The following is a 22,341-nucleotide window of genomic DNA, read 5'->3' on the forward strand; positions in this document are numbered from 1 at the left end:
GTTTTGGGCCTCCGTGAACCGTGGTCAGCTGTGGCGCTGGGGTAATCGCGATAGCTTCATAAAAAAGCTGCTTTCGCCAGCTTCGTAGTCGGTATCAGTCTCAGACACAGATCAAAGAATCTAGTCCCAAGGAATCTAAACATCCTTATCTCTCTTCATAACCCTGGTTATCAAGACTCGTCTTTGATCCAAATATTCACAATGTCTTTCCTGAGGAATTGGTTCGGTACTACTACCACGGCCCCCGAGGTCCAGAAGGAGCAGAAGACGCCTGTTCGCGCCCTTCCTGCTTCCTGGTATACTTCCCAGGATATGTATGAGCTTGAGCGACGATCAATCTTCTCTCGCAAATGGCTCCTCACCACGCACAAGCACCGCGTCCCCAACGCCGGTGACTGGGTCCAGTACGACGCTGCTGGCTACAAGTTCATCGTCTCCCAGGACGAGCAGGGAAACATCAAGGCCTACCTTCATGACAACGACCTCTCTCCGGTTCATGTGCACATCGACCGTAACGGCTTCATCTGGGTCAATCTTGATTCCAAGGAGACCCCCGAGGTCGCCTGGAAGGACGACTTTGACGGTGTCGACGAGCAGCCCCGCTTCGACTACTACAACTTCGATAACTACTACTTTGATCACACTTGGGACATGGAGGGCGACTTCAACTGGAAGATTCTGGCCGATAACTACAACGAGTGCTATCACTGCCAAGTTGCCCACCCCGATATTCCGACTATCGCCGATCTGAACTCCTATTATGTCAAGACTAAGGACGGTCACATTCAGCACTATGGCGCTCAGCGCCAGGACCAGATCGACAAGGGCTTCCGGATAGCCACTACCTACTTCTGGCCCAACGCCTCTTGCAACGTCTCGTGGGTAGCCCTATACATTATATCAACTGTATTTGTCGAGAACAACCAGCTAACCAACCATCAAAGTCCCAACTTCTTCTTCATGCAGCGCTTCACTCCCGTCAGCCCCACAAAGTCCGTCATGCGCTACGAAGTCTACCGCCACAAAGATGCCACCGACGAGGCCTTCAACCTCATCAGCGACATGTACAAGCGCATCATGTCCGAAGACAAGTACCTGTGCATCCACACCCAGAAGAACCTCAACGCCGGCGTCTTCGTCAACGGTCTCCTACACCCAGATATGGAGATGGGCCCACTGCACTTCCAAAGCACCGTCCGAGAAGTCGTCACCGAGCACTTCAGCAAGGAGCAAGCTGCTGGTCACGAAATTTGGCCCGCCAAGCCGGTGATTTCCAGCACCGATGTTCCAGCCATTGATGAGAGTGATATCGCGTTCCGAACGGGCATGGACACCTACGCGGACGCGGATAATTTGCATGAGTCGCTAACTGGAAATCTTGCACCGGCTATTGTTGTTTAGATATGGGATTGGATTTGGGAGGATATACGCCCTTTGGAAAGGGTATAATGTGCTACGCACTGGATTTGGATATTAGCGTTGATATATTTTGTTAGACACTTGTTTAGTAGAGATTGACAAGACCATTTTGGCTTTCCTTTGGTGGATTTTGAGTTACTATTTTCTGATTACCAAGCACTTAGGTAGATTTAATAATACTTCATTCTTTGAGCTGCCTAGAGGTCTTGAATCTTCCAATTTATTGGGCGTAAAATCAAGTATCGAATCGCGGTGGGAAGTTTTAGCTAGTCACGCTCTATTTCTACCTCGAGCATGACTCAACTATACCTTTTGCAACACTTTTTGGACGGAGCCTGAGACGAAATACGGTTTCGTGTCAGGCACTTTCCCTTTATAGAAGTGAACTGTCCATATCTGACTTCGGAAGTAAGTCAGTGACTCGACAAGGCAGGTATCATCGGCGTCAAAATAATTACCCATCACAGCAAACACAGGGCAAGCAATCTGATCTTAGTATTGATAAGTGTACTGCAATAACTCCCACGTGGCCTAAGAAGCAATCCTAGAACGTATATAAACATCTCGTGTTATCACAACCACAATATTCTAGATTAAACGTATGATAGATCCACACAGTCGCCCTAAAAAAGAGCCAGCAAGATAGAAAAATAAAAGATAACAGTTTTGGCGAAAGGCCAGAACTCGAACCTGGATAGCTGCTACACATTAAGCAAGATAATTCAGCATAAGGAATAGTTTGGAATTAAGCTTTTTATCTGAATCTAGAATTCCTGAATTTTTAAAGATGATTACTGAAGTGTAAGGCAAACAATGGTTATGTGATCGCGCCTTCCATCACTTCCTAATCGAGAAGGGTACGACATTTCCATCAGCCAGCTCACTTTCCTCCTCCAGTTTCCTCAAAGTCTTCTCTCTTACTCCTCTTACTCCTCTTTCACCCACGATGGCTTCCTCAAATTCGGCTCTCTCTGAGCCAACCCCTCCTGACTCCAATGACCTGCGGATCCTGACAGCAATTCTCCAAGCGGTAGCATCAGCCCAACCTAAAGCCTACGCACAAAAGTTCGCACTGCTTATATACTGGGACAACGATAAATCTCATATCAAAGACGATGTGTCCATTATGGAGCGTCTGTTCAAGTCTCTCGGCATGAAGACTACGCTGCTTGTCCTTGAACCCGCTGGCTACACCGCAGACATGGCTGTTGTGATTGAAATCTACAGACTTCTTTCAAAGTATTGCGTGGAAACTGAGGACTCTCTATTCGTGCTCTACTATAACGGAGACTCGAGTTCGTCTCGGGACGACATACGATTTTCGCAGGATAGCAACTCTTTTTCGCACTAAGGCAACTTTTTTTCGTGGTCGCAGGTTTCCTGGAATATTTTCACAAGCCCGGGAGAATTCTTTAAGTGCTTTGATTTCATGGCAATTCTGGATTGTGGCTTTCTGTACCGTTGGAGCGGCGGCATTTTCAGGTAACGTTCCAGGTCCTTGCTGCATGTACGCCCAATGACCAAAGGGGACTCGCAGAATCGAATAAAATGTCATTCACTCGGCGACTTGAAACTGCATTTCAATCTCTCCACTCTCAGGGAAGCAATGTCACAACTGCATCCTTGTTCCAAGAGGTCGTGCTTCCACCAAGAAATGCCCCGGAGCCCGTGCTCATGACGATGGGTGGGACAAATCCCATTGCCTTCTCCTTCGAAAACGCCTATACTCCCAGCACTTCCAGCCTTCCCATTTCCATCCGTCGATATGCCAACTCACCGCGAGTCCTGGGCATTATCACGATCAAAGGTGTCCATGGAGAGGTCTGTAAGGCCTTCGGAGAAACATTCAAAAACTTTCCACCAAACATGCAAGTCAAAATGTTCGGCGAACTTGAAAATAACGGGCCTCAAACTAGCGGCCTCATACATATGCCATGGGAGAGAGACTTGGGCATTGTGGACAATGGTGGCAAAACTGGAGTTTCTCGGTGTCGTCTCCACACTCAGATAGCATTTAGACTTTTCTAATATCAATACCTACAAGTCCAAGAGCACAAAGTAATACTTAGAAAAAAGAGTATCCGATTCGTGAATGCTTCGGACGTCACTCCTATGTCGAGGCGTGCGAAAGAGAATCAGTAAATACATGTTGCAATGGTGTCCTGCCACCACCTCTGGCATCATGATCAAGCTTGCATCAAGTCAAAAGCAAAGCTGGCTAGATCTAGCCTTTCTCAAAAGCAGGGAAATACTGCTTCACAACCCGATCCAACTGCTTAATAACAACCGGCTTCACAAAATACTCATCAGCCCCGGCCTCCTCCGCAGCATTCCTATCCGCCAGACTATCTTGACCAGTCATAACGAACAAAAAGCTCTTCCTCCATTTATGTCGTCGTTCCAGGGCTCGGATCTGCTGCGTAGCTTCGATGCCACCGCAAACCGGCATTTGCAGGTCCATGAATATCAGTTGGATAGAGGAGGCTTCATCTCCATCTTCGGAGTGTTGGGCCTGGTGTTGTGAGAATAGTTCGATGGCTTGGCGGCCGTTCAGGGCGGAGAGGTAGGGGAGGCCTCTTTTTGTGCAGTAGGTTTCCAGGACGCGGAGGTTGACGGCGTTGTCGTCGACTATTAGGGTGACGGGGCGAGGGGATGTTCGGGGTTGTGTGGGCATTGTGGTGGTCATTTTGAGGTCGAGAGCAATTGGGGTGTTTGGTTCGGGTGGAGGGGGAATTGTTGTGTTCGCGGTGAGGTTATTTGATGTGATAGTCGGTGAATGTTTATCAGGGTATTCATTTGTGATTGGGTCTTTTTGTATCGTTACGGGCATGATGATAGGGTTGTCGAGGGTATCGAGTTGTAGATGGTTTTTGGAGGCGTTCGTTTTGAGATAGGTTTGTGCTCGTTCAAGAGCTGAATGGAATGTTGAGGTTAAGAAAGGACCATTGATGTAGATAATATTGTCCTCGTCCTGGAGAAAATGCTTCTCTTCAGAGGTCGGGACGAGGCAGATAGCGACTTGCTCTGATGCAATCTCAGACAGAAATGTGCGGTGTTGATCCGGGTCAAACGCAACCTCAACAATGACCAAGGAATCCTCTATGCTATCCGAGTGAGTGTATCCGTTGCGAATTAAGAAAGACGCAAAGCGATCGCCCAGTGATGAGGAATCAGAGTCGGTTGGTTGTTTGAAGAACTGCGAGGGCAGGCTATCAAACTTCACAGGCAAAGGCTGCGGCAGTTGAGACGAGATATCAAACTCAACCTCGCGGAACGTTGCTCTGAAATGAGAACCGCGGCCAACCTCCGAGGAAACCAACTCAATTGACCCGTGAATGAGCGATGCGAATTTTGAAGCGAGCGTAAGACCCAATCCAGCACCCGACGAGTGTGTATCAACCTTCTCATAAGCCTCAAAAATGCGCCGTTGATCACCAGGATGAATTCCCCGTCCTGTATCTTCAATATCAACAACGAGTTGTTTCCGGTCTGATTGAATCGATGCTGTAATCGATACAACCCCTTGCGGCGTATGTTGAATGGAATTGATCACCAATGGAAGCAACGTATCTCGCAGAACCCCAAGATCAATAGAAAACTTCCCACATCCAGGCGACGAGTTCTGGGCAAAGAAGATGGAACATTTATACCGCGTATCCCCCATCGTAACCTTATTTATCTCATTTACGATCTCAGTCTCCAGTTCGTGCAATGTATGCATAGCATAATGCCGTTCTGCCATAGCAATATCGGACCACTTGTTCAGGGCAATCAAATTATTGATAATCGAAGTGAGATCACGACCTGCCATCTTGATGATGTTAAGGTACGTAAAGGGCTCGCGCGAATTAATCTCGGACTCAGCGTTTAGTTTCCCAAGTGTTGAAATCGAATTCGTGCCTTCACCCAAGTTTCTTGACTTTAGTTCCTCGGTCAACAATTCCACTGAGCCGAGGATTCCATGAATTGGCGTCCGTAGTTGATGGGAGAATGCTCGAAGAAACTTCTCTTTGGCTATCATTGCTTCTGCCAGCAGGCTTTTGCGCCATGTTTGGGATATAACGTCCGCACAGGCTTGAATGAACCACGCATCTGCGTCGTCGAAGATAAGGTGGAAATCTTGGGTTGCCACAATGAGTAGTGACGATCCTGATATACTTTCGCATGGGGCGGCGACGATGCGAACTGGTTTATTAGATGGAGTCGGAAGGTGATTTGAATTCGTGATAAAGTCGTCAAGATATTGAACGTCTTCCCAAAGACCGCCTTTTAAGTCAGATACTGGAATGGGTTCGCATCCTTCAAACTCGACATGTGTCGCTCTCGATGGTTGCAGGCGAATTATTGCATCGGGATAGATAGTTTTCAAAATATCAAAGACCGGTTCGACAGTCGTTTCCTGGTCCGTCTCTTTTTGCGCTTTAGCGAGAAGCTCAGACATTCGATGTCTTTCACGTTGTCGTCTCGCTCTCGTGCATTGCACGAGATCAGAAACAACCCAGTCAGCTAGACGAACAAGCGCCTGATGCTGCGCTTTGGTCAAAGGTTCTTCGCTCTTGCTCGATGCCACACAGAGAGATCCAAGACCAACGGTATGCCCAGATTCAGTCTTCAAGCGCAGCGGCACCCCAGCATACGCATAAAGCCCACCGTTCTCGAGATAAGGGCACTCTCGAAACCTCCAGTCTTCCATAAGACTGGGCAAAAGGAAAACATCCTAGACAATGTATCAGTAAAACTCAATATACCCAGGAGCCGGAGTATATCATACACCAGGAGGTTGCGTAACTGTATGCGCACAAAGCGTCTCCCCCCTGGGCAAAATGCCCAACTCGAGTCCCACTGTCGCCAACCGAATATAAACATCAACATCCAAAATCCCAATAACCACAAACTCCCAACCAACCGATTCCTGCGCTAACTGGGCTTTCTCCTGAAGTCCCGCCAAAAACTCATCTTCTTTCAGTATATCGCGCGTGTAATACCAAAGCACGGAGAGTCTTAGTCTTTCATTCTCCGCCAGGAATGCACGCAGATATCGCTCCGCGAAATCGGGTGGTTTTTCCGGGGTCACAGAGACTGTATGTGTCTCCTGTGAGTCTGGGTAGAATGTTGATTTGATTTCCAGGGACCAGGGCTCGATCGGGCGATCGACGTTGTCGCGATCGAAGATCGGGCCAACGGTCTGTGGGTAGGAATTTGGCGGTACGTGTTGTTTCGATCTCAAGATTGCCCCGTCGGCTTTGGGGAAGAAGGATATCTTGGGATCGAGCGTACTGCACGCCATTATTTCTACTTCGTGAAGGTGTACCTCACATTATATCCCGGTCAGCAATAAATTCCCAGCTTTTGTCGTCGAGGCCAATAACCGGTTTTTGACATTTCGCCGCATGACACGTGACAAGGGCAATGGTCCGGGGTTTCGCCAAGCCTCAAGTCGAGAAAGGCCGGTCTAGACTCGGATGGTCTTGTAGACTTCTACAATATTGCTAATCTACTCCCAGTGGATACAATAAGTAGACTTAGATCAGGATGAAGGCACCCAGGTACCAACATGAATTGGAATATGTACAAAAGCACTCGCAAGTCACAGACAAGAGTCCAATCGAAGCAGCGACGAGACAAAACAGGCACAGCGCACGCGCATAGCAAGACAAGACAAGACGGTATACCAATATGGACAATGCGGGGATGACGCTATGGAATGACTCGCACTCGAAGGGGACAAGAATAAAGATGTGACAGGCAGGACACAGAGTTAGATATTGGACAGATGCGAAGACGAGAAAGCGATATGCAGAGATGCAACGCCCGAAGCCACGCAACTTTTTACAGACACCGGTAACCGGGACGCCATGCAAGGAATGAGAAATTGATGAATGAGAGAGAGTCGAACAAATCGAGGAGGGAGTGTGTATGGATGACAAGGTAGGGAATGGAATAGAGAATGATGTGTCAATGCAATGCAATTCAATGCAATGCAATGCAATAAAGCCGAGATCACCGTTATCGGTCAGCATGAATATTCAGCCAACTCATATCCGAATTAACATTATTGCGCCCTGGCACCGGCAATTCGTCAATATCATCGGGGATCGCAATGCTCGAGCGGCGGCCGTTCGAGTGTCGAGGTAACTGCGGATTTGAACTAGGCAAGTCGCGGGAACTGCTGTTGTAGAAGCTCGTACTGTAGTTGCTGCTAGCCGGACGGCCGAGCCAGCTAGTATGCGCACCTGTCCAGTTCGTATCGTGCGGGTCATCATCGCTGGTCACACTGATCGAGTCGGCGCTGGATATCCGCGCACTCTGTCCCTCTGGGATTGCGAGACTGCGACTCGACGAAGCGTGCTCCGTCGTTGGGCTGCCACTGTAGACACGGCCCAATGGCTTGGGCTGGTCGAGGAAGCCCAAATTCAGCGGAGTCAAGTTCGACATAGGCCAGGCGCTACCACGGTAGTCGGATTTCGTGTAGATCGAGCTGGTCGTGGAGCGGTCGGCAGCCATTCCCGCGAGATTTGTCGTGTTATTATCTTCAAAGTACTTGCCCCAGCCTTCGTCGGTGGTGCGGTCACCCGGTTTGTTGCCCAGTTCTGAGGGGGTGTTGCTGTGGCGGTAGGCATCTTCAGAGTACATACTTGATGGCGCGAGACCGCTGGACGGGATGGGTGAAAGTGGGCTACTCTTGCGAGGTGTGGCAGAGAGACCGTAGCCAGCGTTGGTGGGAGGGGGCATGAGAGACTTTTCTCCGGCATACTTGCCCGAGATGATCGCGAGGGAATCGGCTGACATCGAGGCAACTGGCACGGGACTCTTAGCCATGGGGTATGCACCGCCTGCCAGGGGTTCTATGCCCTGGTCCTGGAAGCTCAGTCGATCTTTGCTATCACCGCCACGGGCCTGGCCATTTCGCTCTCGCTTCGTCCTCTCGCGCTTGAGCAGCCAGAGGAGCAGAAGCAGGATGATGCCCACGCCGCATACACTGCCAAGGACAGCACCGATGATAACCTTGACATCCGTGTGAGAGCCACCGCTGGCAGCAGCGGCGGCAGTGGTCGTCGAGCTGGGAGTAGCGCTAGCTGATATCGATGCCGAAGGAGTGGCTGTGGCTGTAGGGGTCATGGTAGTTGATGTGGTGGTATTCGTCTTCAAGACGTGCTGAACAGTCTTGCCATAGAAGAATTCTGTCGCATTGACCCAGCTATTCGAGGTCTGGTTGAAGATGGCGAGCGAGTTATTGCTCTTGCCACTGGAGAGTACAACCAGACCATTGCTTCCCTGAGCAAGACCGTAATCCGACCACGTGTAGCTGGGAGCAAGAGTGTCGTTGTAGGCTGGGTAGCTCCCTGTGCTCCGCTTCTTCGAGGAAGATCCCACCGCCACAGCAGGGCTATCGGGATTTCCGTCGGAGCTGACGAGTTCGTAATTGGTCACGGAGTTGGGAGAGGCACTCATGTCGAAAAATTCCAACACCTTGCTATCTCCTGAGCCCGAAAGGAGAGTGAGTGGGTTCGACGTTGAAAGAGCGGACTGGAGGCTCACGGGCGAGGTAATCCATCCTTCTGAGAGACTGTATGTGTAAACTGCTTGGCTCCCACCAGTACCGCCAAACATACCAACGTGAGTCGAGTTCCAGGGGAGCAGTTGGGGGTTGTTAAGAGTTGGGGCTTCCTGGCAGTTAACGGAAGTCGGGACCCAGGGAGATTTTGTTGAAATCAGGAAAGATTCAGCAGAGAGAGCGGTGCTGTCACCAGAGCCTTGGTTACCAGCATAAACAATAATCGAAGAGTTAGACGCGACAAATGCGGCGCCATGGCCTGTTCGGGCGGACATAGAGGTTGCTGCTCCATTTCCCAGCGTCGTCCAGCTTCGGTCCTTGAAAGAGTATCGCTGGAGGCCGGGATATGTGTCGTCCGAGGTGGTGGTCCCGCCAACCACGTATAGGGCTTCATCGTCACTCTCACTGCCATCTATCCCGCCTTTCAAACACACGGGATTGGAGACGGACACGCCGCCGTTCAATGTGGCCCAGCCCGTGCTATTGGCCTTTAACGGGAGTGAAATGAAGCCATTGGACGAATACACGTAAAGAGTGTTTCCAGAAATCACCGAGCAATGGCCTTCTAATTTGATCGGGGGCTCGGGGACGGTCATGGTGAAGTTGTGAAACGAACGAAAGAGAGTGATACCAGACCAACGAGAGAATGCGGATGGCCAGCCGGCAGGGAAGAGGGGGAAGGGGGCCCTTGAATCAAACCAATAACCACTGGGTAGAGAATGGGAGAGGTGTCTACCAGAGCACTATCTCATTTCATCCGGGGATAGTCGTAGAGAAGTTGCTGGCATTCGGAGTTGGAGGTGAGTTTTGGGCCGCAGTTTCGATGAGGCTGATAGTATGATCGATGCGTGGTATGTTGATTGAAGATCCGACAGGTGTCAATCCACGGTGGAAGAATGTGGTGTGTGGGGTGTTAAAAGTCAAATATTGGGGCTATCGCGAGTCATCCAGCTCGGAAATATCGGGGATGCTTGACGTTGGCTGTTGGCTGCGGACGATGTCGAAGGAAGCGATCGAAAGTCACAGAATTGAATCGGACAAGCGATATCGACGGTCGGGTGCGTCAAGGATTGGAGACGAGCTGTCGCAGGTGCAGTAAACCGGGTAGTAGAGAACGAGGCGGGCGACAGGTCGCGGTGAATAGGAAGCTGTATGGGGACGGAGATGAGTATTGGACCGGTATAACCGGGTCTTCAGAGATAATCGTAGGGACTAACCGAATGAACGAGTGCACAGCACAAAGTGGAAACAATCGACGACAACAACAAGGCCAGCAGTCTAGAGAAGGAGGGGAGGGGGGGAAGGGCAGGGAAGAGAGGGAGGAAGATGGGGTGAGACAGCCCCCTAAGGCACAGAAGCGAGTCAGCGACTTCCCGGAAAGAGGTTCAACTGCAAAGACTCTTGACTTGCTCGACTCGGTTTAGCCTCCTTTCCGCTTTCCCCCTGAACGGCCCATTTCGTCATGGTCTCTCTGGATCTGCGAGTATTCGGTTTAATAGTGTATTAATTTTGACATCATTGTGGTTCTTAACTATGGTAGTATTTCTACGCTATAGCAACTATCCTATACCACCCATAGTTAGGCATATACACACTACAGAGTAAATGATTCTTGGGATCTCCGTATACTGTACAAAGTATAGTAATCCTATTGCTATTCCCGTTCCTGTTCCTGAACCCCCTTGTCCAGTGGGGCCAGGAACCAAACAACCAACGACAGCCCAACTGCTTCATCCTCCCCTCTTCTATTCCCTCTGCAGGACTGAACCCCCCGAATCCAAGTATCCCATGCAAGGTCTACCCTCCTTACGGGTGATACACCAAAAACAAAATAACACCTCCATCATCTGTTTGTCAACAAACCCTTTCTCCCCCCCCTTTTTCCAATCTCCCAGCCATCTGCGCTCCCTCGCGATCCACGGTTGGTCCGGTGGAGTGCAAGAACCTTGGAATTAAATCCATCACACTTGGCTCGTGCGCCGATCGCCCGACCAAAGGAAACCGGAGGAAAAGACGAACTGAGCTGGGAGCTTGGAATATTCGATCCTATGGTGTGATGACATCGGTATAGGCGGCTAATAATGGTCCTATCGTATGGGAGATACTCACTACTCCTACATACATCTCAATACGATCTATAAAGTATATCCCCATATACACAACTACGTAGTATAGTATATGCCCTTCGAAGCATTATTCTATACGACACCACTATTCCTCCTTCGTAGCGTGCCTGCCACTAGGCGAGGCCCATAGAATTTTCATGGAAGCAAGCCCCCGTGTTTCGCCCCAAACTACAAAGGGTTTCGAGGCCTCCACTTGGTCCCGGTTCGGGCGTTTGGGGATGGGGCCTCGTGGGCAAACGCTACGCGGGTGGAGACGCCATTCTGGACGTACGGAGGCCTTTTACGTATGAGGTACGATCGGGTATCACGATCGATTTGCTATTTTTATTCTAGGGACGCAGTTATCGTAGTAATGAAGTGGTAGTATTCGTAGGCATCATGGAGTATAGATTAATATTGCGTGGAGGGGGCATCGTACCATGCCTGCGTATGCTACATCTACAGCACGGAGTTTAGGTATCAAATTAGATTGCTAGGGTGGGACTATTAAATATCAGAAGGAGCAAAACAGCCAACGAGAACCCGCGAATAATCTATGATAGTTATACGAACACCCTTCAGTCCGAGGTATTTTAAGATCAGTACCCTCGCACAGTCCTCTTGAACTTGTACCTAACCTATGAATGTACTCCGTACTCCGTTGTATTCCGTGCCAACGTCTACCCCGGAGGACCCGGTCGCACAATCAAGCAGCATCGGAGATACCATCCTGAATTCAACAAATCTCAGCCTACAAATCTTGAATACCGGCCTACGCCCATGAATATCCTCCGATTCGATCCTACAATCAGGTAAAAAATCATCATCCCCAACAGTGTAACACGGAAGAACCCGTCGCATTTTGAAGCACCGCCAAGCAGTGGGAAATTACTCTCTGGTATAACACACGGGAATAAGCCAACAAATCCTGGCCCAAATCCAGACATTCATATCGAACACAAACACTCCTCCCTGTCCCCCGCTCTTCAACCCTGTGTCTGCTTCCACTGGTGGGCCCGTTGGAGCAGCCGAGACAGGTTCGCGGCGGACTTGTCGTCGGCCGGGAACACGTAGTCCATGTACTCCTCGTACCGGTCGTCCTCCAACTTGCGACGCTTCTTGACCCGCCGTGGCATCTGTTTCTCGATCTTGTCGATGTCCTCGGGAGATCCGTGCGTGTTCTCGAATGACCGCCAGGCATTGAGGAGTTCCACCCGCTGTGTTCAAAAGGTTAGTCTAGATCCAGACGAATCATACGGCATGTATGACAGAGAATAAGAAAAAAAAAGAAAATATAATCCACATACCTCTTCTTTGAGCTCCTTGTCCTTGAACACCTTGTGCGCCCGCTCGAACACTGCCCGGGCCCGACGCTTGGCTTCTTCGCTGACCGGACGGGCTTCTTCGTCCTCTTCCTCTTCGTCCTCGTCTTCGGGTACGTTGATTTCAAATCGGGCGTAGTTGATCCAGACCTTGACATGATCCGTCTTGGAGAGGAGGCGCTCGTATAACGCGCGAACTCGGTCATATTCACCCTCGTACTCTTCAAAGTCAATGTAGGATTTCCAGACAAGCTCGGGCATGTCGAGCGTCGGCTGGTCGATACCGAGTTCGAAGAGCGCCCGCGCCCGCTCCAAATCGTCCAGCCCGCGTTCAAGTTCCGCATACTGAATCCAGGCCTGGCTGTTGGAGGAATTCCACTCGATCTGCTTCTCGTACAGGGTCCGGCACCGCACGAACTCGAACAATTGTCGCTCAAGGTCGATGTAGCCGCGGAAGAGCTTATCCTTCGGGCACATACCGATAGCCTGGCCCATCGTCTTGCGCGCGGTCTGTAGCTCCATCTGGCGAATCTCAAACTGCGCCTTCATAAGCCACACCTTAGCAAAGGTGAACTTCTTGTGCGGGATCAGCTTGATACATTCTTGGTAGATCTGTCGTGCCCGGTCCATGTCCTTGGCCTCCATTTCCTCCCACACCGCGTAGAAAATCCAAAGATAAATGTATCGGCGCCAGTGTCGCTTTTCCTGTGAAGGTGGGATCTGTGCAATCGCTCGCTCATAAATGTCTCGTACACGCTCTGGGTCGCCAGCAGTTTCTTCAAGTCGTGCAAAGTCGAACCAAATATCGTAGTTGCGGGGATTCTCCTTGAGCTGCTCTTCATATTGAACACGGCGTTTGGATAGAATGACATCCTCCACGCCTTCCCGATCACCGAATTGTTTTTCAAAGGTGGTATAAGCCTTGTGTAGGGTCATCGACTTGGACCGAGGGAGGCGATCTAGGGCGTATTTGTAAATTGCCCGTGCGCGCTCATATTCTTTCAGCTTGGCCTCGAATTTGGCATAAGCCACGAAGAGCTTCTCATCCATAAAGTCCTCGCCCAGGGTCTCAATGGCCAATCCGTAGACTTCGCGAACCAGATCGCTCGTGCCAAGCTCCTCCTCAAACCGAGCCCACTTGATCCAGTTCTTCGGCTCGGGGTGAACAATGGTGAAACGCTGGAAGATCGCGCGAGCTCGCTCAAACTCGTTGTATCGCTTCTCCAACTTGATGTATGCGCTCCATGCAGCTTCCTCTGGCTCCCACGACATCCATCGCTCAAAGACCTGACGGGTACCGGGAATATTGCCCAGCGTCTCTTCCATATACACATACTTGTACCAGAGCTTGTCCACGCGCGGCAGGATCGTCACGGCACGGTCGAGGAGGTTGCGGGCGTGATTAATGTTGCGGGTCTTCATTTCGGCTTCGATATAGCGAATCCATAGCACGACGGAGGTCGAGTCCACGTCCAGAGCGCGCTCAAAGATGGAGCGCGCCCGGCGGAATTCCTTCTGTTCCAATTCCCAAGCGGCATAGCGCATCCAGTTGTTCATGTTAATGCGGTTCCGCCGCACATAGTCTTCGAATTCCTTGCGCTTTCGGCCTTGGTACTCGTGCAATTCCTCCAGATCCGCGAACCGCTGAGTCGGCGCCTGAAGACCGGGCTCCTGGCGATCAACAGCCTCACGCAGCAGCTGCTCTGCGGAGATCTGGATCGGCGCGGGGGCCTTGTTCTTGACCCGGGGAGGGCCTCGTGATGCCTCCATGGTGAAGGTAGTTGTCGACGACTTGAAAGGTTGCGTAGGAACGAGTCGTAGTCTGGAGGCCGCGTCGGGGAGATTTAGCTGGAATTTGCTTCCGAGCTGAGACGAGGTGGGAGAGCGCGGTCAGGACAAGTGAAACTCCAGAGTATAGTATCGCAGGAATCTCCTAGTCTCAAAAACTCACAATGGCCCCTCCCAGCCGAACTGAGTAGTGTCGATGCTGCGGTTGCGATCGTCACAAGTCGCCGATGAAATCGACGGGCCTGCGCTTGTGGTCCAACTCGCCACCCGCAAACTTTCAAGCTCTCTACTGACTAAGCGCAGCTCTTCCGCCGCGGGTTCAAGGTCGTTGCTTGATTTATTATCTGAACTCGCGTTTCGCTCGGTGGCGTCTTGGATACATTTGACTACCTGTATCACTTCGATAATTCCGCCAGACCGCCACCATGTCAGCCGCCGACGAGCTGCTGCGCGACTTTGAGGAAGACGAAGACTTCCAGGATGAGGAGCAGTTGGAACAGGAAGACCTCGTGGAGGAACAAGCCCCAGAAGAAGGCGCAAAGCCGTCCAACGAGTTCGATCTCTCCATCGAAACTGCCGATGAACTGACCCGGCTACACAAAGTCTTGCGCGATCACTATTCTATTCGATTCCCGGAACTAGAAACCCTCGTCACGAACTCGATCAAGTATGCGAAAACCGTCGCGATCCTCAAAAATGGACCTCTCGATGATATCAAAGCCATCTCGACCTCGGCAGATAATATGGCCGGCGAACCACTCAAATCTGTGTTGGACGGACCTACTCTCATGGTCGTTGCGGTGGAGGGCACAACAACTCGTGGCCGGGAGATGACCGAGTCTGAGCTCAAAGTCGTCCTCGATACCTGCGAAAGGATTCTCAAGCTTGACCGCGAGCGCACCGCCCTCACGGAGAGTATTCGGTCTCGTGTGAACTCGATCGCCCCGAACTTGGCCGCACTCATTGGTGCCCATACCGCTGCGCAGTTCCTCAATCAGACTGGTGGTTTGCGCGAACTAGCCAAGATTCCCGCTTGTAATTTGGGCGCACAAGGCTCTCGGAGGCAAGAGGGTCTTGGATTTGCTACGAACATTGGTATCCGGTCACAGGGCTTCTTGTACGATTCTCCGCTCATCCAGGAGGTGCCGAATGACCTGAAGAAGCAAGCTATTCGGATTGTCGCTGCTAAGATGGTTTTGGCCACCCGTGCAGATATTGCCAACTACAACAAGGACGGTTCGCTGGGCGAGGAACTCAAAGAGCAATGTTTCAAGCGGTTAGAAAAATTGACGGAGCCTGCTCCAAACTCGGGAGTCAAGGCTCTTCCTGCACCGGACGACAAGCCTTCCCGAAAGCGAGGTGGACGACGTGCACGCAAGGCCAAGGAGGCTGTCGCTATGACCGAGCTACGGAAGGCCCAGAACCGCGTTGCTTTTGGCAAGGAGGAGGCAGAAGTTGGCTACGGCACTGGCGAAGGCACCGTGGGTCTCGGCATGCTCGGCCAACAAAACGACGGCCGGATTCGCGCTACACAGATCGACCAACGTACTCGCGCCAAACTTAGCAAGAACAACAAGGGCTGGGGTGCTGCCACCCCGGTTAGCGGTACCGCGTCATCCCTCCGTGGGTTTGGTCAGGGTGGCCCATCTGGCACCGCGAGTGTCCTACAGTCCAAGGGTCTCCGCTCATCTGGTGTCGGATCCTTGTCGGCCACCGCGGGTACCGCTAGTACGATTGCTTTCACCCCCGTCCAAGGCTTGGAGCTGGTCGACCCCAAGGTTCAGGCTGAGATGAATCGCAAGCGCAAAGCCGATGAAGATCGCTGGTTCAATTCTGGAACATTCACCCAGGTTGGTGGCGGCCAGAGCAGCATCAACACTCAAAAGGATCGTGACGGCTTCAAAGTGCCGGCTCTTCCGCCCAAGAAGAAGGTTGACACCGGGAATGGCAAGATGGGCCCACCTCCCAAGCCATAAGGCGCGCTGCCTTCATCCATTATTATGATTTTTGATTTGCTATGTATTTGCGGGTCTGAGCATATTTTTATTCTGGGCGTTCAAAAGGGAGTGACGATCGGGGGAGAGCAGGTTGAGGCAGATTTCGCTGCCATACTACATCGAGCACGTGATACCATTTATTGTACAGTAGATCGGCCACCGAGGACCAATCAAAAGATATTTGAAGTAACAGAAACCACATCTGTCGTCTATCCAGGGGTATAATTGCTCATAGAAGCCATAGCTTGCCCCATCGATGTAGCATTTGGTCATTAAGATCGACTAGTTCCCCTGATCCACGCCCCGCGCCACCAACCAATTTAGGGTTTACACGCTATGTATCATACACGTGGAGAACCACGTCAACGAAAGTCCATTTCGTTCATTCAAGAACAAATACAATAATTTCCTTCGGAAGACAGTTTTCCCCCGTAGCCGTTGAGTGGACGGCAATTTTCAATGGATACCCGGCGTTTATTAAGTTGATTAGGTTTTTTTCTCGAATTTTTCTATTGACCCAAACTTCGGGAGGCCGGCGGTGGCACTCGGTCCATATGGCGTGCTCCAGCCGTACCTTTTGCTCAGCGGTTCTTTCGCAATCTCAAGGAATGTGGTACAAAAAGGAGAGACCGTGGTAGCGGTGAGCACGAATTTCTCTGTCGCTATTCATAGTATAAAGAAGCTCTTACCCTGTGGCGAGCTTTTTTTTCTGACTTTTTTCGTCCCGTCCGTCTTCATACATATCTTGCATTGGTCTATACCTGACGTCGAGCGATATTTCTGTTTTATATTGCATACTCTCAATTCACGCCACCACGTACAAATTTTGCATTTGTCTATTATAGACTACTCAAAGATCAATTGGTCTCTGTCAGCCCTTAAAGATGACCGTCGAGACGGTTACTCCTGCCCTGAAGGCATCCGCCATCTTCGGCCCTATCAAGGGCCAATTAAAAACGAAAAGGGTGTTCAAGCACCTTCGACCTCATACACAAATCTCAACAAACTTTGACGATCTCAAATTCAATGCCGCAGCATCCTTCCAACTGCAATGGGGACAGGAAGAGGAACAATCAGACACACGCCTCATTGCCTCACCATATAACGACGTCCCTCACCTCCTGGATCTAGAGACACTGGACACCCAGAGTCGTCTTCTAGCACTTGCACTTTCCTTTTTCAAGTCCGTCCGTGATGACTACGCAACTGGGGAGTACCTGGAGTCATTCAACTGGAACGAGGTCTTTGACCTTGTAAAAGCTTTTGCAGAAGCAGAGGGTCACACCTGGACAAGGCAGTCTTTTTATGTGGTATCCTTCCGTTCCAGACTCAAGCCCGGCGTGGATCAAGACCATTTACATGCGCTGGACGCATATTCGCATCAAGAAGCTATTGCTAGCGGAGGCTTGTTGAAGTACTGGTTCGGCACGAAGAATGAGAAGGAGCAAAATCTGGCAACTTGTATGCATTCCCGTCTTGATGGATTCAAGATTTGTGCTTGAGAAATGCTAACTTGGAAATAGGTATCTGGCGCACTAGAGAAGATGCCAGGCTTGGAGGCCGGGGACCTTGGCATGCAAAGGCAAGAGCTGCGGCGAGGGAGTTGTATGAATCGATTGTCTTCTCAACGATGGAATTGGTTATTGAGGATGGTGTCGAATCCTGGCATATCAGTGATTGGAAGGATTGAAATGCATGAAAATAGCCTTGTCTCCCTTTTTTATGCATTTGTTAGCGATTGAGCCATTTGCCGCACATTTTGTTGAGATATATTGGCGTCGTCAGCAGCGTCTGGCTGAATATAACGTGGTCTTCCCAATCTACTGAACTTTCAGATCAATACTCCATTAATCTTTACGTACTTAAGATCTCTGAGAGAGTGAGAGCAATGGGTAATTATTTGTAGCTTCTCTCTAAGCTTGAAGATTGCGCCGCCAGATGAAATGATGGGAGGCTATGGTCTTCGATTTTTAGGTTCCCTCCTTGAACGCGCATCGTTCTAGTAGGGATCGAGAACCTAATATTAAGGCATGTCATTCAAGCCAGCGATAAACTTTACAGGGTTAGAATGTAATCTGTGATCTAATCTATTTCCATTCTTTCGGTGAAGAGGATTGACTTCTGCATACTTCCTCGTTGGGATTAGTTCAAAACCAGTCTATTTTCGAGTTACAGATATAAAAGAGCTTAATTCCACTTCATTTCGAAGAGCCGACTTTCTCTTCATCCAATCTCTTCACTTGACTTTCTCAATACCAATATGCGGCTATACTTATCTTCCCATTCGGGCAAGGTTCCTTGGTTCCCGCCTCACGAGATGTCTTCAACATGACTAGAACCACAATCTCAAGCTACACACTCCAAAATTGCCACGGTGTCATGTGCTAATAATCTTCGCGCTATTGTTGCACACAAGGAACACTTTTGCCTTTATAAGAAGCCAGAGAGTAATAATTTCCGCAGGTGGACCAGCACTCGACCCCACTTCCCCGGAAGGGTAGATATTTTCCGCTGTGGATGCGGGGAATATTACTACTTTCGCCTCATCCGTCCATTCATGGTGGCATAATGCAGTCATCGGATGTTCCATGAACTTCACAAGCCCCACGAATAATGCCTAATATCTTAGACATGCGGGGCAGAGCTGACAATCGTGTTGATATGGTTGGATATTCCTCCAGATCGGTCGTTCTTTACCCCGCCATCGTGGCGACCTGATCACAGACGAGATATAAATTTCGGGTCGTCCTGGTCAACTGCGGCATGTCCTCCCATTTCATTTTATTCTTTCGGTATCATCTTAGCTATCGAAAATGGTTGCTCTCATCGCAGACCAGCTCGCCGTCAATGACGGTCCTTTGAACTCAGAGAATGCTGCGCTATTGCGCCCATCCGATCCTTCACTCCCACTAGAACAACTACGGAAGAGGTATGATGAAGACGGATATCTCTTCCTCAAGCAGGTCCTCCCTCGCGATGATGTTCTCTCTGCCCGCGAGTCATATTTCTCCTCTCTAGAGTCAACCGGTGTTCTCAAGCCAGGCACCAAGCCCGTCGAGGGCGTTTTTGACCCGGCCAAGTCCCACGAGGACTACCCCGGCATTGGGGCCGGACACATTGGTGGCAATGGAAGGCCAGGTGGAGATCGCGCAGCAGCCTTTGTCAACCTCGCCCTGGATGCCCATTATCAAGATTGGTATGCCGAGAAGTTCTGCAATCACCCAGCGCTCTACGACTTCGTCGCCAAGTTCACAGACTGGGGCAAGAACACGCTCAGTCTACGCCGAACGCTATTAAGAAACAACATCCCCGGCTCCAAGCCTATTGGTGTACACTATGATCAGATTTTCCTGCGTTATGGTGACCCAACCAGTGTTACTGCCTGGGTACCCATGGGAGACATTAAGCTTAATGGTGGAGGATTAATTTATCTGGAAGATGGTATGTTCCGCTTTCGCACCTGGCATTTACCGCTGTCACTAAGTTATGCGCCACAGGCGACCGCATCGGAGTCGAGATGGAAGAAGCATTCTTCGTCAAGGCCAAGCAATCTGGTTTGACAGATGAGGAGGCACGCTCGGCTTTTAACTCGAATATGATGGCAACGGGCCTCCTGTCAGAAACCCCGGCTGAATTTGCCCGGGAACATGGCCGGCGCTGGCTGGTCTCGGCCTATGAGGCTGGCGATGTTGTCCTGCACAAGCCTCACATGGTATGTATCTTAGGGTAATGATTTGGTTGAAAATACACTGATGGATCTGTGTTCTAGATTCATGCGTCCACTATCAACAATGATCCTGATAATGTGATTCGTCTCGCGACGGATCTTCGTTTCTGTGATTCTTCAAAGCCATTTGACAAGGTAGAGTCGTCCAACTTGTGTTGGCTTTATCATGTCCTTGATGAGATACTAACTCCATTATAGAGATGGATGAATGACTACCGCTTCAATGACGGGGTTTAAGCATAATTTTTTATAGCTTGAAGAGTCAAGATTGTACAAGTTACTTTTTATTACCTTTTCTGCCTGGATGCATGATGTGAATGCAAAAGTACACTTGTCCGTAATCAGGTGCAATAACTGCCGACAAAAATATCCAGGGGATAATACAAGGCATCACTACGAGATGCCCATTCCATCGCTTTCAAGAACCGGCACTATCAAGATTGCATCGCCAATACCGGCAAGCGTGTTCACCATTCCTAGTCTGTTTGAGCAGCAGTCCTATCGACAATAATTTCCCTTGATGCGTCTCACACCTTGTCATTATGACCTCGCAAGGGCTATCCTTGTCCAGGTCCGTGTTTCCCTTTTGGAATGTTAGACTGTCATCCCAGGAATTCGCCCTACACACGGACATCCCTAGATCGAGCAAAGAGCCCGCTTAAGACCACCCAACTTGGGATGATTCCGTAGCAACAAAGAGGCTTGCAGAAGATTGTATGGCTTACTTGGTGAATTTAAATGGGCTAGTAGAGCGGATTCAAACCCAATGGGCTGGATTCCAGCGAAATTATCCGAACACTGGCATCCGAGCTTAGCAGGCGCTCATTCCAGACCAGGGCATAAACTTGTCCCACTAATTCCAGGATAAGGTATATGAATCATTTTTGGATCCTGATCTTCGCCGCATGTGGGTAGATCATACTTGAGTCTTCTTGCATTTGCTCCGTGTCCCATCTCCAGACAATTCATCAAGTCACAATCTCGTCTCTTCAAGCCTGAATACATAGACTTTTTACAACATGTCGCCATCAACCTCTAAATACTCCTGGACTACAATTGGAGTCCTGGCACTTCTAGCCGTCTCCACTGTTTACGCGCATCCAATTCAGGAGTCAACAACGGAAGAACAAGCCCAGTCTATGCCTGCTGTGCTGCCCCGCGACCCGGTTCGTCATATCCCGATGCCAGACGCAAACATGCTCGAAAGTGCATGCTAACTCTAGACTATAGAGACTAATCCCCGATACTGAACACTACCTTGCCGAAGTCTTCGACCTACTGGGTGTTTCATACCCAACACCCACAGAGTCAACTCCGATAGAAACACCCACAGAGACACCTCTAGCAACCCCCTCCTCCACTGGCGTCACAAGCCCCCTCGTCAACGCCGAACACGGAGAACCGATAAACCTCGACGCAACACCGGTCATCAGTGGCAGCGGCGTCACGTATTCGGCTACCATCAAGCACGGAAACCAGAAGCCGATCGAGAACATCCAAATTGGATCAGGCTACCATGGTGAAAAGAAGTTGTCCGCTTCAGATCTGCCGATTATCTTTGCTGCTATGGAGACGGCGATTGCGTCTCGATGGCGGGATGTGATTGATAGCTCTGATGAGCTTGGATTGGATGAGGACTTCATGCTGTGAGGTCCGGGGAAAGGGAAAAGATGAATGACGTGATGTGATTTTATTTGAGATGTACTTTATAGCCTAGTCGTACCACCGGAAGAATTGATTCAATAAGATGTATTGTTCGCGAGGAGAATTAGAAGTAGGCATCTGGCTTGGCTCTTGCTTTGAGTGGCTTGGTATTGAAATTGCTTGGGTAAGCCGAAGACATGAAGGTTCTGTAAGGAGTACATGCAGCATGACCCTTTACGAAGACCAGACACGACAAATCGCCCTGTTGAATTCCTGTAGATTGCCTATTCGATGCTACTAGTGGCTATTCTAGACCTCCAATCATTTCGCCGAAACTACTATTCCTCTTTCTACGTAATATTTGGCTGCCTTCCAAGAAGCAGAAGAGACATTAGCATACTCCGTTAGATGGAATTGTCAAGAACATCTCCGTCTGAAAGCTCCCAGTAAATCCACACCGTATCTCCTATAGCTCCAAACCTAGATAGCATCTCCGCCACGGTGGTACTTGATCGTGGACCCGTCTTCGGTCTACGCAATCTTAACTCCGATGGACGAGATTTCGTCACTCTCGTCCCCGCCATTGGTCACGGACATCGCATCCAATAACCCCGTAGACCAAGCTCGGCACGGAACTATTCAATTTTCGGCCGATGAGATGCATGAACCGCATCGCGGAGATTCTGCAGAGACCGGGGTTAAGGTGCTTATTCGTTGGTGGGGGTGTGGCACAAAAAGCAGTAGCGAATGCGGGACTGAGCCCAAGTATAAAAAGGCCCGCCCG

At 50.1% G+C, this 22,341-nt stretch overlaps 9 protein-coding genes across 9 annotated transcripts; 6 read left to right on the forward strand and 3 right to left on the reverse strand.

Moving 5' to 3' along the window:
• Positions 1–201: 201 nt before the first annotated feature.
• On the forward strand, positions 202–1,401 carry N7496_006485 (aromatic ring-hydroxylating oxygenase subunit alpha; the record flags this gene model as incomplete). Its single annotated transcript, XM_056699414.1, has 1 exon — positions 202–1,401. One exon carries the CDS (start codon positions 202–204, stop codon positions 1,399–1,401), a length of 1,200 nt encoding a protein of 399 aa, XP_056554827.1.
• A 964-nt stretch (positions 1,402–2,365) lies between these two features.
• Positions 2,366–2,770, forward strand: N7496_006486 (uncharacterized protein; the record flags this gene model as incomplete). The annotated part of the gene is made up of 1 exon (XM_056699415.1): positions 2,366–2,770. One exon carries the CDS (start codon positions 2,366–2,368, stop codon positions 2,768–2,770), a length of 405 nt encoding a protein of 134 aa, XP_056554828.1.
• An 873-nt stretch (positions 2,771–3,643) lies between these two features.
• N7496_006487 (hybrid sensor histidine kinase/response regulator) lies at positions 3,644–6,706 on the reverse strand (the record flags this gene model as incomplete). The annotated part of the gene is made up of 2 exons (XM_056699416.1): positions 3,644–6,136; positions 6,191–6,706. The coding sequence occupies 2 exons, from the start codon at positions 6,704–6,706 to the stop codon at positions 3,644–3,646; spliced, it is 3,009 nt and encodes a 1,002-aa protein (XP_056554829.1).
• Positions 6,707–7,425: 719 nt separating this feature from the next.
• N7496_006488 (uncharacterized protein) lies at positions 7,426–9,570 on the reverse strand (the record flags this gene model as incomplete). Its single annotated transcript, XM_056699417.1, has 1 exon — positions 7,426–9,570. The coding sequence occupies one exon, from the start codon at positions 9,568–9,570 to the stop codon at positions 7,426–7,428; it is 2,145 nt and encodes a 714-aa protein (XP_056554830.1).
• A 2,495-nt stretch (positions 9,571–12,065) lies between these two features.
• clf1 (putative cell cycle control protein (Cwf4)) lies at positions 12,066–14,171 on the reverse strand (the record flags this gene model as incomplete). Its single annotated transcript, XM_056699418.1, has 2 exons — positions 12,066–12,296; positions 12,387–14,171. The coding sequence occupies 2 exons, from the start codon at positions 14,169–14,171 to the stop codon at positions 12,066–12,068; spliced, it is 2,016 nt and encodes a 671-aa protein (XP_056554831.1).
• Positions 14,172–14,614: 443 nt separating this feature from the next.
• On the forward strand, positions 14,615–16,165 carry N7496_006490 (U4/U6-U5 snRNP complex subunit PRP31; the record flags this gene model as incomplete). Its single annotated transcript, XM_056699419.1, has 1 exon — positions 14,615–16,165. One exon carries the CDS (start codon positions 14,615–14,617, stop codon positions 16,163–16,165), a length of 1,551 nt encoding a protein of 516 aa, XP_056554832.1.
• A 905-nt stretch (positions 16,166–17,070) lies between these two features.
• N7496_006491 (uncharacterized protein) lies at positions 17,071–17,876 on the forward strand (the record flags this gene model as incomplete). The annotated part of the gene is made up of 2 exons (XM_056699420.1): positions 17,071–17,647; positions 17,710–17,876. The coding sequence occupies 2 exons, from the start codon at positions 17,071–17,073 to the stop codon at positions 17,874–17,876; spliced, it is 744 nt and encodes a 247-aa protein (XP_056554833.1).
• A 1,123-nt stretch (positions 17,877–18,999) lies between these two features.
• On the forward strand, positions 19,000–20,150 carry N7496_006492 (uncharacterized protein; the record flags this gene model as incomplete). The annotated part of the gene is made up of 4 exons (XM_056699421.1): positions 19,000–19,627; positions 19,684–19,898; positions 19,956–20,048; positions 20,112–20,150. 4 exons carry the CDS (start codon positions 19,000–19,002, stop codon positions 20,148–20,150), a joined length of 975 nt encoding a protein of 324 aa, XP_056554834.1.
• A 782-nt stretch (positions 20,151–20,932) lies between these two features.
• On the forward strand, positions 20,933–21,563 carry N7496_006493 (uncharacterized protein; the record flags this gene model as incomplete). Its single annotated transcript, XM_056699422.1, has 2 exons — positions 20,933–21,079; positions 21,144–21,563. 2 exons carry the CDS (start codon positions 20,933–20,935, stop codon positions 21,561–21,563), a joined length of 567 nt encoding a protein of 188 aa, XP_056554835.1.
• Between the last annotated feature and the right edge of the window lie 778 nt (positions 21,564–22,341).

The sequence above is a fragment of the Penicillium cataractarum genome, assembly GCF_028827025.1.
Source record: "Penicillium cataractarum strain IBT 29864 chromosome Unknown utg000005l, whole genome shotgun sequence".
NCBI classification, from domain to species: Eukaryota; Fungi; Ascomycota; class Eurotiomycetes; order Eurotiales; family Aspergillaceae; genus Penicillium; species Penicillium cataractarum.